We start from the raw sequence: 14,063 nt of genomic DNA, 5'->3' as shown, positions 1-14,063 counted from the left end.
GTATTCATTGAAGTGTAAAGTTACCCTGAATTTATGTTATCTGGAAGGATACAATGCAGCATAGATTCAGTGATCACTGAGTTGGCGTATGTGTTTGTAGCTCATAACCTTATGAAAAAACAACAGCAACAGTAAAGCTTATTAGATTGTTAGTCATTTCAGAAAAGACTGGATTATTTGATGCCGGAAAGTCACCGTGCTCTGAGCAGGTGGGGTAGGGAAAGATGTAAATATTGTAGAATTTGGTAACCTCATTAGAGTAGATGATATGCAGAAAATAAATATTCCAGTGATCCTTGTAATCTGCAGTTCTACCCTGAACATTACTCAGTCTGTTCCAGACAAAAAAATTAGGCACAGCTAAGTCTCACTTAAATCAAGGTCAGTCAAGTGCGTAACTGTGCCCTTTTGTTTAATTGTACTTTGTCATTTTCAGGGCCCTATTTTTACCTTTGTATATTTACTTGAGTATAATATACTTCATAAAGGAAAACAAAAAAGAATGACCATAACTAGAATTTGTGTTGCCTGTATACCATAGGCTGCATAAAACCAAAACCAGAAAACAAACTAAAACTCTAATTAAAACCAACTATTAGCAAAACGTTTGACCCAGCACTATGGGAGAACAATTAAAACTTGCAAAGTTTGAAAAGCACCCTGGATAGCCTAGGCTAGACTTAGCTGGCCAGAGCTTGAAAACTAAGTAAGGGTTGGCCACAGTCAGTACTTGAATGGGAAGCCACCTAGGGAGACGGGGGTTACTATGCAGAGGAAGATAATGGCAAACTACCCCTTCCCATCTCTTGCCTTGAAACCCATTGAGAAACCCATCATGTCACTTGCAACTTGACGCAACTTTATTACCTGCTGCATGATGACTAAGCAATACTATTTTCTAAGTGGGTCACATGTGTTGGGTCTTTTTTTGTTAGTGTCAAGTTGCAGCCGACTTAATGGCAACCTTGTAGGATTTTCAAGGCAAAAGATGTTCTAAGAGGTGGTTTGCCATTGCCTGCCTCTGCATAGTGACCCTGGACTTCCTTGGTGTTCTCCCATCCAAGTACTAACCAGGGCTGACCCTGCTTAGCTTCCAAGATCTGATGAGATCGGCCTAGTATACTAATTGCATTTTTTCTCCCAGGAGTACTGCTACACTTTCAAGACCCTGCACTTCAGCTGAGAGATTTGTACTTTGTGGACCCCAAATGGCTATGTAAAATCATATCACAGGTCAGTTTCATTTTGTTGTTGTTGCAGTTCATTTTTTAAATCATTTTCTTATACGTGTAGGCCTATGCAGATGTTACATCGATGCAAACTGGGAAACAGCCAACTGCACATATCAGGAATAGATTGTTGCCATATTGTGTGAATTTGACAGTGTGTAGATTCCCAGTGCACGTTTGCACAACAGATTGATCATGCATATTAGGAGCATTGCAGGGACCACACTCTACTGATAGGCACAGTGGGAAAATCCACACATTACCTTATTCTCACAATATGGCAACGGCATGTATCAGGTGCATTTCAGGGTCTGGACACTACCGATATGTGTGGTTTGCAGGCTCTCAGTTCTCTTCTGCACACGTATTCAATCTCAACTTTGCCCAGAATTTTTTTTATCTGCAGTAACTACAGAAGAAGCAGGGGAGTCAAACCTCTGTGTATCATATATGCATACTGCCATAGGCAGCTGCATAACCATCAGGGAACTGATGCCTGTTTATGTCTTTTCTACACAGTTCTGTTCCTGTGCACAAACTTGCATGAACTGGTGATATGTGGATATACAAAGTGTATCTACATAAGAATATAAAAAGAGCCCTGCTGGATCAGAGCAGTGGTCCATCTAGTCCAGCATTCTGAATCACACAGTGCCCAAACAGTTCCTCTGGAGGTCCAACAATGGGCCCAGGCCTTCCCTTGATATTGGCTCCTGGCACTGAGATTCAGAGGTTTATTGCCTCTGAATGCGGAGGTTCCTTTTAGTCACCATGGATGGTAGCCACTGAGAGACCTATCCTCCATGAACCTGTCTAATCCCCTTTCAAAGCTGTCTATACCTGTGGCCATCTCTTCACCCTCTGGCAGCGAGTTCCACATTTTGATCACTCACTGTATAAAAAACAATTTCCTTTTTTCCGTCCTGAATCTGCTCCCCATCAGCTTCATTAGATGCCTGTTAGTATTTTGGGAGAGAGAAAAAACATTCTCTTTGTCAACTCTCTCCACCCTGTGCATAATTCTATAAATCTCTATCACAGTTGAATCCTTAAGAGATAGCAGTACATGTGGATCAAATGCTTTGGGGCTCTTTAAAATATTATAGATGTTTCCCTGCTAGAGCATAAGGCAAAAATGCTAGAAAAATAGTGGAGTTTGTTTTCTTTCCCATAGATCTTGACAATTAAGGTTGAAGGCTTTCCTAAATATCCAAAGGGAATCATCAAGCGTTCCGATGTAGAAAATTTCCTTTTAAAGAAGAGTAAATTCCCCAAGATTTACATGTCAAAATACTTTAGGCTTCTAGAGAAGTTCCAGATTGCACTGCCACTTGGAGAAGATCAGCTCCTGGTTCCAAGCAGGTAAAGTAAATTGGTCAGTTGACCATCAAATAGTTACCAAAAATTCATTTTAAAAATTGTCAAATGTCCCATGATCCAAATATGTCACTGTGTAGATGTCAGCTTATGTTTTAAAATTTCATTCAAGGCTGATTGCTCTCTGTCCTTTGCAAGAGTTGGGGATAAGCCTAGCAACATAGCAAAGCTTCTCTTGCTGGTCACTTTTTAACTGCAGACGTCTCAGAACAGGAAGAACTGGCCTGTTTTCATTTAAAAATTGAAAAGTGTAGGCTAGTGTTCCAGGACAAAAGTAATGGAGGATCATTGAATTACTCACATGTCTAAGAACCATATCTAACATTGTTAAAACGCATCATAAGTAACTAATATTATTGTTTCACATTAGGAGTCACTTTGGTTTTGTAATTAGCATTAGCATCAAGCCTAGTTCAATGTACTGCTTTAAAATGTACTGATATTTTAAGGGTCCATTTACAAATTTGTTTTTGACTGATCAAATGAATATCTTACCAGCCACAATTCAGGAAAATGCCCCCCAAAAATTCTTTGTACATTCTGGCTGCTGTGCCTTTGTAGTTATTTGTAGTTAACTTTGAGAAAAGTAAACTCAGATTGAAAACAAATTTCCTTTGTCTTCCAGCTTGTCAGATAACAGGCCTGTCATAGAGCTGCCCCACTGTGAAAATTCAGAAATTATCATTAGGCTGTATGAAATGCCATATTTTCCAATGGGATTCTGGTCCAGGCTAATCAACAGATTGCTTGAAGTGTCTCCGTATATGCTATCAGGAAGAGGTAATTTCAATTTTTCAGTAGGCAGTAAGAACTTTCATAGTGAAACTTCAAAGAATGTGAATCTATGACACATCCTGTTTCATCCTCCTGATTCCTTATATTTACCTGTTCTTAGTTCCTATTTAAATTCTTTTTTATGCCTTGTAAATGTATAAACAGTGAACAGCAAAAAAAATGTGTATCTATGACACATTGTGTTTCATCCTCCTGATTCCTTATATTTACCTGTTCTTAGTTCCTATTTAAATTCTTTTTTTATGCCTTGTTAACATACACACAGTGAACAGCAAAATGGCAGTTAGCCATTTTCATTTTGTGCCCTTGGGCTACTAATATGAGACCTAGATATCTCCCTTGCTACTTCTGGCTACCGGCACAGATGTGTACAAAGAAGCTACAAAATGTGCAGTGTAGAGTGGCCAACCTCCAGATACTGTGTGTAGAAATAAAACAGGGCAGGCTCACAGTATCAAAAAGCTATATTCAGTTAACATACACAATTCTACAGGTGCAAAACTCAAGCTAATGAGACATACAAAGATAGAACAATATACAACAGCTGTTCCACAAATACAACAGCAAATGCAAAAAATGCAAAAAAGCCAATTGGCAGTCTCCAGAAGAGGACGTGAAGCAAGTCCAATGAATGGAAAGATGGTCAGATGTTAAATTCCAAGGTGGAAACCGCAGTCTTGCCGCTGTCGGGAACCGAGCAACGCAGCGCAAAGGGGAGGAAACTCTTTCCCGGGTAGTTGAATCGCTTTCACCTAGTAAAGCTTCATCAGCCTAAAAGTTAAATAACAGCTACAAATTCTAATTCAATGTATAAGCATAAATTTGTAAGCTTACAAATAATAAGAAACCAACTTTCTTACCTCACTGAAGAGGAAATGTTCACAGTTTGCCTGGGCGAATCGTAGTAATCCATTAACATGTTTCAGTAATGGATTTGACTGAACGTCTTCTAGTATATTTTGCTATTTTTATTGTGTTTTCTCTATAATGTTTTATGCTCCCAAGGAAAACCGGGCTGCAAATCTATGTTTTAGCTGTTGGATGTAATGGCGTGACAAATATATTTCCTGTTTCAAGTCACGTGAAAGTAAGTGCATGGGTCTCAAAAATTTAAACATAGATTTGCAGCCCGCTTTTCCTTGGGAGCATAAAACTTTATAGAGAAAACACAATAAAAATAGCAAAATATACTAGAAGACGTTCAGTCAAATCCATTGCTGAAACATGTTACTGGATCACTACGATTCTCCCAGGCAAACTGAACATTTCCTCTTCAGTGAGGTAAGAAAGTTGGTTTACTTATTATTTGTAAGCTTGCAAATTTATGCTTATACATTGAATTAGAATTTGTAGATAAGATGTTATTTAACTTTTAGGCTGATGAAGCTTTACTAGGTGAAAGCACTTCAACTACCCGGGAAAGCGTTTCCTCCCCTTTGCGCCGCGTTGCTCGGTTCCCCACAGCGGCAAGACTGCGGTTTCCACCTTGGAATTTAACATCTGACCATCTTTCCATTCGTTGGACTTGCTTCACGTCCTCTTCTGGAGACTGCCAATTGGCTTTTTTGCATTTGCTGTTGTATTTGTGGAACAGCTGTTGTACATTGTTCTATCTTTGTCTCATTAGCTTGAGTTTTGCACCTGTAGAATTGTGTATGTTAATTGAATATAGCTTTTTGATACTGTGAGCCTGCCCTGTTTTATTTCTACATTCTTGTATTAACAGTGGTTTTGAACCTCCAGATACTAGCTGGAGATTTCCTGCTATTACAACTGATCTCCAGACGATAGAGAGCCATTCACTTGGAGAAAATGGCCGCTTTGGCAATTGGACTCTAAGGCATTGAAGTCCCTCCCTTCTCCAAACCCCACCATCCTCAGGCTCTGCCTGATGTTCTTGAAGAAGCTTCATATTTTTGGCCCCTTCCTGTTCTCCTTTCCACCACAAATAACAGATTTGCAAGCTCTTTGTAATTTATGTGGTAACATATGTGGTATTTCAGTGTCTGAACTGTGTTACTCATCTTGATGATTCAAGTGTCAAACTATGTAATTACCTTTTATTTGTCTCTACTGGCTCACTTGAATTATTATTTTTCTCTTTCCTCCACTACAATATTGAACACAGACACTCAAAGATACACAAACTCTAATACTGAATAGGCTGGTTCTGGATGGTTTGAGGTCTTTGTTTTAATTTCTTTTCATTAAAACTTTATTTCTTTTTGTATTTTTTCTTTTCATCTTTCGTTTTACAATTAAGGCAGTATATTTCTCTAAACTCTAAATAAATAAAGGTGGAGAGAAGAGTGAGAGAATAATTAAATTTCTTTTCAGTAAGTAATTTATTAGTTATTATGCTGAGATTATTGTAGATAGAAACATAATGCCTACTGTGTGTGTTCCGTACATTAATATAGGACTATAAATTACCAGCTATGCGTATTTGAGTGAGGAGGGCATTTTATTTTTATTTTACTGCATCAGAATAACATAGCAATGGGTTTTTCTTTCTCTGCCTCTCTAGAACGAGCTCTTCGTCCTAACAGGATGTATTGGAGACAGGGCATATATCTGAACTGGTCCCCTGAAGCCTACTCCCTTGTGGAATCAGCAGTTTTTGAAAATAATCCAAATAGTTTCCTAAAAATTACTGTGCCTTCTTGCCGGAAAGGTTAGAGTCTGTCTTGGAGTCTGTTTTGTTGTTGGATTCAAATGTATACAAATTTCTAGATGGCTTTGTTTTTATTTGTGCTTAGGTTACCTGTTTGTAATTTACTGTTTTATTGCCATACATAATTCTTGCCGTAATTATCAAATTGTAAGCCACCTTGGTAGTTTTTACAAAAGGTGGGAGATATAGTGTAAGAATAAACATAGACATAAAACAGACATTTTCTTGACCTTTTAAGGTTGCATTCTCCTGGGGCAAGTTGTAGATCACATTGATTCTCTTATGGAAGAGTGGTTTGCCGGGCTGTTAGATGTGGATATATGTGGTGAAGGAGAAACACTCTTGAAGAAGTGGGCTTTGTATAGTTTCGAGGACGGTGAAGAACATCAGAAAATATTACTTGATGACCTACTTAAAAAAGCAGAAGAAGGTATCTAGTGCCGTAAAATATATTTTTTTACAAATAAGTATTTACCTGTGACTGTCAATATCATAATGTTTTAAATCACTTACACAGTAAAATTGATATCTTTGTGAAGCGCGTATTAAGTGTTCATGGCTTTATTATGCTATCTATACAGAGAATTAATGCTAAACCTTCACAGTCTTTCAGGTTCAAGTGGGGAATGTTTGTTGCATTACACAGGAGGACACCTTGATGTGCTTGAGACAGTTCATGAAATAAAAATTCCTTGCACTCAAATCACTCTATCAGACCCTAAAAATTAGCAAAATGCAACATAAAGCAACAACTAAAACAAAACCAATAATTGACAAAAACCCTCAGCAGACACTTGAAATCAAATTGAAACCAGTAGCAGAGACCAAAAGGGAGAGAACAAACAAAAAAGCTATCAAAATTAAGTTGAAATAAAAAGATCTTGATCTGATGACAAAAGATGGATGATGATAGTGCTAGATGCAAGGATTAGGGTTGCCAGGAGGTCTCCCACTATAGCAGGAGACTTCCCCGCAACCGGTTTCCAGCAGCTGGTGGATAGAAATGGTGGGGCAGCGGGGGTACGAGCCAGCATCATTCCAGCATGCTGACATCACTTGAGTTTTCATAGAAGTGACGTCATGGGGTGCTCGAGGAACTGCAGAAACTCTTTGGTTTTACCATAAATTTTTGCAGATCCTAGAGCGTTCCATGGTGGCACTTCTGGTTTTCCCCAGAAGGGATGTCAACACACCAGTGTAGCAGCAGTCCCCACCCTGGAAATGCTCCCAGAGATTGCTGGCTGCGCCCCAGCAACCCTAGCAGGGATGAGCATTCCGAAGCTGGGGACAGCCTCCGTTTAGGCCACGTGCCTTATCTCAAAAAGTGGAGAGGCACAAAGGAGGGCTCAGTGTGAGTTAGGACTCAGAGGGGGTGGACTGTCTTTTAAATATCTGCCTCTTGGCCATATAGAGCTCTATAGTTTAAAGCTTGTACCTTGCAAACAGGCAGCCAGTAAACTTAGAACACTGGAGTGATATGCAGCCTGTGCCATTTCTAAGCAAATTCAACATACAAGGTGATCATAGTGACCATTCACAATAATTGTAGCTAACAATGAAATTATTTTAAGCGATTCAACACCCAATCTTCAGTTGTCCTTGCGCCCATCCTCTAAAAAAACAAAACACCTTATCTATAAAATATAAAATATAAGGCCAGTCAGGTCTGGTTCAGAGTAACTCAAGGAGGTCTGCTGCCTGTCTGCAAACTGAGCCCCTCAGTTTGGCATTGCCGTTACCTCAGGGGCTTGGCTCAGATACTAGGACCCAGCTGGTGGTGGCACTGGTCCAGGAGGCAATGACTCGTGTAGGTTATGCCAGTTGTAAGCCAAGTCCCAGAAGCGCTTGACTTGTGACTGGCATAACCTACACCGTATATTATACATGTGGCTGGCAGCACAAGTCCAAGCTGGTAATTTTCTGCCACACGTGTGCAAACCAGGAGCCGGTCTCAGAAGAATGTTGTTTATCATCCTCTAAAGAAGCTCTAAACAGCTTTTGTTACCGCTGGTACAAATAGTGCACCTACTACAGCTCTAGATATCTTTAGGTCATTGCTCCTTCCATCCCTTGTCAGAGAAGCTTCCAGCTCCCATAAGAATTATGCAAATCATGGATTTTTAAACCAAGATCCTGTGTCTAGCAAAAAGTAAGCATTTTATTAATCTAAGAAGCAGGTTTTTGGCTCCTGCAAACTACACACACATTCTATCCACATAACCTTTTACCTTTTATTTCGCTGCTTGGAAACAAGCAGGTATGCTGCCTATAGTCTTCCCCACGGCTGCAAGTTTAACTGTTTTAGGGAAACACAGAATTATTTTTAGATACACTTATACTATGGTAATTTTATGCACATTTTCACTGGATAATTTGCTGAAATGTTCATACTTCTGTGATGTATGGGATAATGAGTGCTGTATGTTGTCTTATATCTCTGTTTAATTTGTTGCATCTTTAATATATTTGTGTCTTTCAATGTAGGTGATCTCTTGGTAAATCCAGATCAGCCAAAATCTACCATTCCGATAGCCCAGATTGCTCCTGACCTGGTACTGGCTGATTTGCCTAGGAATATCATGTTGAACACTGAGGAACTACGATTTAACCAAGCACCAGAATTTCTTCTAGGTAGGTGATAATATTGCTGTAATTAGTAGATTCAGCTACCAGAAACTGACATTCATTTAAATTTAGCATGGAATCCAGTGCATAGTGAAAAAATCGATTAACAATTCCCATGGAAAAATATTACAGATTTAATATTTTAGATATAATAGATTAATATTAAATCTATGTCTGGCAACCAATTCAAATTGCTAATAATGTGCTAATAGGGGGAAAAGGCAAGAAGCAGTGATTTGTGTTCAGAATGGCTTTGTAAATCTGGAATATATGATGTAGGCAGGACTGTTGGTTTGGAAAAAATTGTACCACAGATGACTGAATCATGATATATCCATAGCTATGATAGTTTCAGGTGGGTAGCTGGGTTGGTCTACAGTAGATAAGCAAAGTATACATACATATAACCTTTATTGGCATAAATAGTAGATAAGCAAGATTCGTGTCAACTAGCATCTTAAAGACTAACAAGATTTCCAGGGGATTCGCTTTGGAGAATTCCAAATGAGTCTTGCTCTTTCACTGTTATGAGAATGCTGTGACCATGAATACTCTATGTATGTTTTATTTTAATACTCTTATTCTGATCAGAATATTTATTGTATTTATTTAATGGTTAATACTTCAGCTATGACTGGTTCACGGGTGCTTTGTCCGCTACTTGGGAAAGCACAGTGAATCACCATCAGCTTTGAACATAGGGAAGTAAAGCTCCACGTGTCGGAAAAACAAGCTCTCTTGACCTGATGAAGGATTTTGCACTCTGTGTATTTCTAATGCTTCTCTCTGTTTTCTTTGGGGAAAGGCGATGGTGGATTTGGATCTGTATACCATGCTTCTTATGGTGGTGAAGAGGTAGCTGTGAAGGTTTTTAATAAGCACACATCACTTAGGCTCCTAAGACAAGTAAGAGAAACTCCTTCTTTTTAGAGAGTTGCCAGCAGAGACGGTTTTAACAATCCTTTTAAAGCAAAGTCTTTTTTTTTTTTAAGATTATTTAAGGTTTTGTCGAAGGCTTTCACGGTCAGAGTTCATTGGTTCTTGTAGGTTATCCGGGCTGTGTAACCGTGGTCTTGGTATTTTCTTTCCTGACGTTTCGCCCGCAGCTGTGGCAGGCATCTTCAGAGGAGTAACACTGAAGGACAGTGTCTCTTTAAGGTTATTTGCACAGTTGGAGCAAAGGCAGTCATAGCCCTTAAAATGCAGACCATATTTTTTTCAATCACCTGATCAAGCAAGACCGCTCATCCCCATGGAGGGTGCTTTGCTGAATTTTTTATGGTGGTTCCACACAGCTCAGAGCTGCACATTACAAAACCATCCATGCTAGCACTTCTAACATTGTGCCAGATTTAAAAATTGGGAAGAAATCTCTTTTATGGAAAGTTTGGACATATAGGGAGATTTTTTCTTTGGAGTAATTAATAGACCATGACTATGAGTTTTTGTTGTTTTCTCTGCTGAGGTCTAGATATGACCTGTCTGTTGAATGGTAATATTTACAGTTGCTGGAGAGCCAGCATGGTGTGGTGGTTAACAGCGATGGAGAACTGAGTTTGATTCCCCACTCCTCCACATGCAGCCTGCTTGGGTGACTTTGGGCTAGTACAGTTCTCTCCGAGCTCTCTCAGCCCCACCTACCTCACAAAGTGTCTGTTGTGGGGAGAGGAAGGGAAGGATTTGATTCTCCTTAAAAGGTAGACAAAGTCGGCATATAAAAAACCAACTCTTCTGCTTCTTGTGTTGCTGCTGCTGCTATCATCTGAATATGGCCCTCAGCACTGTTTCAGAATCTTCCTTACTCTTGGAAATTGTCATTTAATCAATGCAGAAAATGAAACCCATAACATTTGTTTATAAATATTTGATGTCAATTAATAAATATGATATGCAAAGTATCAGAAAAGAATGGACTAGGGAGCTAGATTGCCCTTTATGCCATAGCAGTGGGATATGGCCCTAAATTTTATACTTGTTGTTTCTCTGGACCGTAAACTGTGACTTATTCAGCAAAAATTACATTTAGGATATGGTGGGCACCATAGTCCCTTTTTAGTGAAAGACTAAGTAATGCGTCTGATTGCTGGTGGTGTAACTTACAAGTCATGTCTCTTAAATGTATGCTTTGGGTCTGTCCAGTTATCCAGTCTTTTGGGAGGAAGTAATTACTCATATCGATTTTCTGTTAGTATACGTATTAATCTTTGAGGATGCGTCTGTACTTTTAAAACTATTTGCCTTACTCCTGGAGACTAACTAGTGGTCAATGAAAATGGACCCTCCATGCCCTTACTGTTGCTGGAGAGTTCCTTTTCCCTGCTTCTGAATGGCCTGTGGGCCATAATGAAAACTGAACTGAACACTGGAGAGATAAATGCCCACCTCCAGTAATCCAATGGATTTTAGGACCTTACAAACCTGATCAACCTTTGAACATTTGGCATATAGACGACAATTGCTCATGGACATATTTTTCTGATATTTGGAAACCTTTTATAAATGCTTATCTGTAGACTTGCCACCATTGTAGTTATACATTTTTTTCTTTCTGTTTGGAGTTGCAATTTAAAATACATACATACATACATATATATATATATGTATGTATGGATATATATATATATATGTATGTATGTATGTGTATATGTATATATATTAAAAATTGTGCCTGCATTTGACTCTATCCAGGAACTTGCAGTGCTTTGCCACCTCCATCATCCTAGCTTAGTGTTCTTAAAGGCGGCAGCAGTGCGTCCCAGGATGCTTGTCATGGAACTGGCCCCCAAGGGGTCTCTAGATCGATTGCTGCAGCAGGACAACGCGACTTTAACCAGGACGTTCCAGCACAGGATAGCTTTACATGTAGCCGATGGCTTAAGGTAAAATGTTTATTTCAGCCCACAATCGACAACTCACTTTCGTCTCAAGGCTTTTTATTTTTATTATTTTGCATGGATATTTGTGCACCAGTATGCTTTTGTTCGCAGCCAGAAATTTTAGGCTCTTGTATAAGTAGTAATTATTTTTATTGCAGTTTTAATAATATATTTTATTGCTTGAATTTATAAGAATTCTGCTAAGAGTGAGTTCACGTCTTGTGCTCCAGAATAGTTACGAAATGACTATTGCAGGATGAGAAACATAAGTTTAAGAATGTCCACAAGGCTCCAGATTCTATGAAAGCAAGAATAAGTACAGCTTGTGGGTGCAGTTCTGAGGAAGTTAGGATGTCCTTAAGTCCAGTTGGTGCAAATAGGACTTGGGGCTTAACATTTCTTCAGTTTTCACTAAGCTTATATTTTCATTAATGTTTTCATTAATGCTTATGTTTTCATTAATTTTCACTAAGCTTATGTTTCCATTCACTACCCACCATTTCACCCAGAGTGTGGGAAGTGTCCTAAATAAAATCTGGAATATCTTTTCCTTGATCACCCTGAAGCCAGCCATGCCACTGATCCCACACTGCCCCACCCAGCCCCAATCTACAGCATAGATAGGATGGTGATCAGCATTGGCTGAAGCCTCCCACAGTCTGAAAGGTTGGAGGTACACACGGTGTATGTCCCACTGGCCTCATGACTGCACGTTAAGCCTTGTTATTCTGACCATGCTACAGCACCTAGTTTTGATGATTCAATATTTTCTTTTTCTAACAGGTATCTGCATTCGGCAATGATTATCTACCGTGATTTAAAGCCCCACAATGTGCTGCTTTTCACACTGTATCCTAATTCAGCAGTCATTGCAAAGATTGCTGACTATGGCATTGCTCAGTATTGTTGCAGAATGGGGATAAAAACTTCAGAAGGCACCCCAGGTATGAAAGTCATATATTTAAATCAGATCGGAGTACCCCTGGAATCTCTGTGGGACAAAAGTTAAGGTGGTCACACATGGACAATGCGCAGATTCCCCAGCCATTTCATGAGCCGACTCTATCCTTCCTTTTGTGGGGCTGGGAAGATGGTCAGCTCAGTGACAGCTCTTCATCCTTAGGCATGCCTGGAAATTACACCTGCTTTCTGATCTCCCACAAGCCTCACTTATCTTTGCCTAAAAATGAATAAGACTACTACTACTACTACTATTTTGGTTACATTATGAGAAGGCAACAGTCACTAGAAAAGACAGTCATGCTAGGAAAAGTTGAGGGCAGCAGGAAAAGGGGAAGACCCAACAAGAGATGGATTGACTCTATAAAGGAAGCCACAGCCCTCAGTTTGCAAGACCTGAGCAAGGCTGTCAAAGATAGGACATTTTGGAGGACTTTTATTCATAGGGTCGCCATGAGTCGGAAGCGACTTGGCGGCACTTAACGCACAACACACTACTACTACTGCTGACCATGACATATTGGTGGAAAATTGGTAGAACCTGGCAGGTGCCTGTTATTCCAGTGGAGTAGCCTGGGTTAGTCTATTGTCGCCAAACAAAACAGAAGTCTAGTAGCACTTTAAAGACGGACAACATTTCCTTCAGTATGAACTTTCGTTTCTATAGTACTACCCTCAAATAGTTCCCTGTCAGGGAGATGCCATACAGTGGGTGCCATACAGTAGTTGATCAAAGTGCATAAGAATTCCAGAAGGGGATATTTCAGGGCGTCTTATTTCCCTGTTGTTGGCCCCTCTTTCATTTCCCCAGTGGCCCCCAATTTGTTTTAATTCTATCTTAATTCTAATTCTAGCATAGTTCAGTGTGTGTTCTCAGTTCTGGGCGAAGGGCATCTTGTGATTCGTGGGTATTATCATCACATGCCCAGGGAGGCAGGATTTTAATAGAGAATAAAGACAAAAAGAAGTTTCTCCCCAAGTCCTACAAGAAGGATGGGAAGACCTCATCTTCTTTCCCCAACTTCAGATCCTCTCACACACTAGCCCCCTATAGGCCTGACCAGCGTAGAGGATCTTGGAACACCGGTAACGGGTTCCTTTCGTAGAGGGGGCGGCAGATTTTTCGTCCCTCTCAGGGTCAACAACAACAGTTCCCTGGCAATAGAGGGGACAAGTTCAACAAGAACCACAAGCAGTGATGCCAAGTCACTACAGGTGGGGGGCAGGCTCCTGCAGTTCCATCAGGTGTGGGAGCGCTCCTACACAAACGCCTGGGTGTCTCAGATCATTTCATCGGAATACCTCATAGAATTCACCAGCATACCAAAAGACAAATTCCTAAATTCACCAAGGTCAATTCGATTGGAGAAGCACCAAAGAACACTACAGGCCATTTGTCACTTACAACAAATCCTAGCCATAGAACCAGTTCCTCCGGAGGAACAGGGCAAGGGGGTATATTCCATCTTCTTTACAGTCCCCAAGAAAAGTGGGGACTGGCGAGCTATCTTGGACCTGAAACACCTA

At 39.9% G+C, this 14,063-nt stretch overlaps 1 protein-coding gene across 1 annotated transcript in view; it reads left to right on the top strand.

Moving 5' to 3' along the window:
- LRRK2 (leucine rich repeat kinase 2) overlaps positions 1-14,063 on the top strand; it is an 87,001-nt gene that overhangs the window by 55,988 nt on the left and 16,950 nt on the right. The window contains exons 32-40 of the mRNA XM_056847254.1: positions 1,145-1,233; positions 2,404-2,591; positions 3,232-3,386; positions 5,929-6,075; positions 6,314-6,505; positions 8,560-8,706; positions 9,506-9,606; positions 11,389-11,579; positions 12,360-12,520. Of these exons, the coding sequence (XP_056703232.1) occupies positions 1,145-1,233; positions 2,404-2,591; positions 3,232-3,386; positions 5,929-6,075; positions 6,314-6,505; positions 8,560-8,706; positions 9,506-9,606; positions 11,389-11,579; positions 12,360-12,520 (1,371 nt within the window). The remainder of the gene's footprint in view (positions 1-1,144; positions 1,234-2,403; positions 2,592-3,231; positions 3,387-5,928; positions 6,076-6,313; positions 6,506-8,559; positions 8,707-9,505; positions 9,607-11,388; positions 11,580-12,359; positions 12,521-14,063) is intronic.

This window comes from Euleptes europaea, chromosome 3 (assembly GCF_029931775.1).
Source record: "Euleptes europaea isolate rEulEur1 chromosome 3, rEulEur1.hap1, whole genome shotgun sequence".
Lineage (NCBI taxonomy): Eukaryota > Metazoa > Chordata > Lepidosauria > Squamata > Sphaerodactylidae > Euleptes > Euleptes europaea.
Note: the sequence above shows the minus strand (reverse complement) of the source record. Positions and strands in the feature narration are given on the sequence as shown.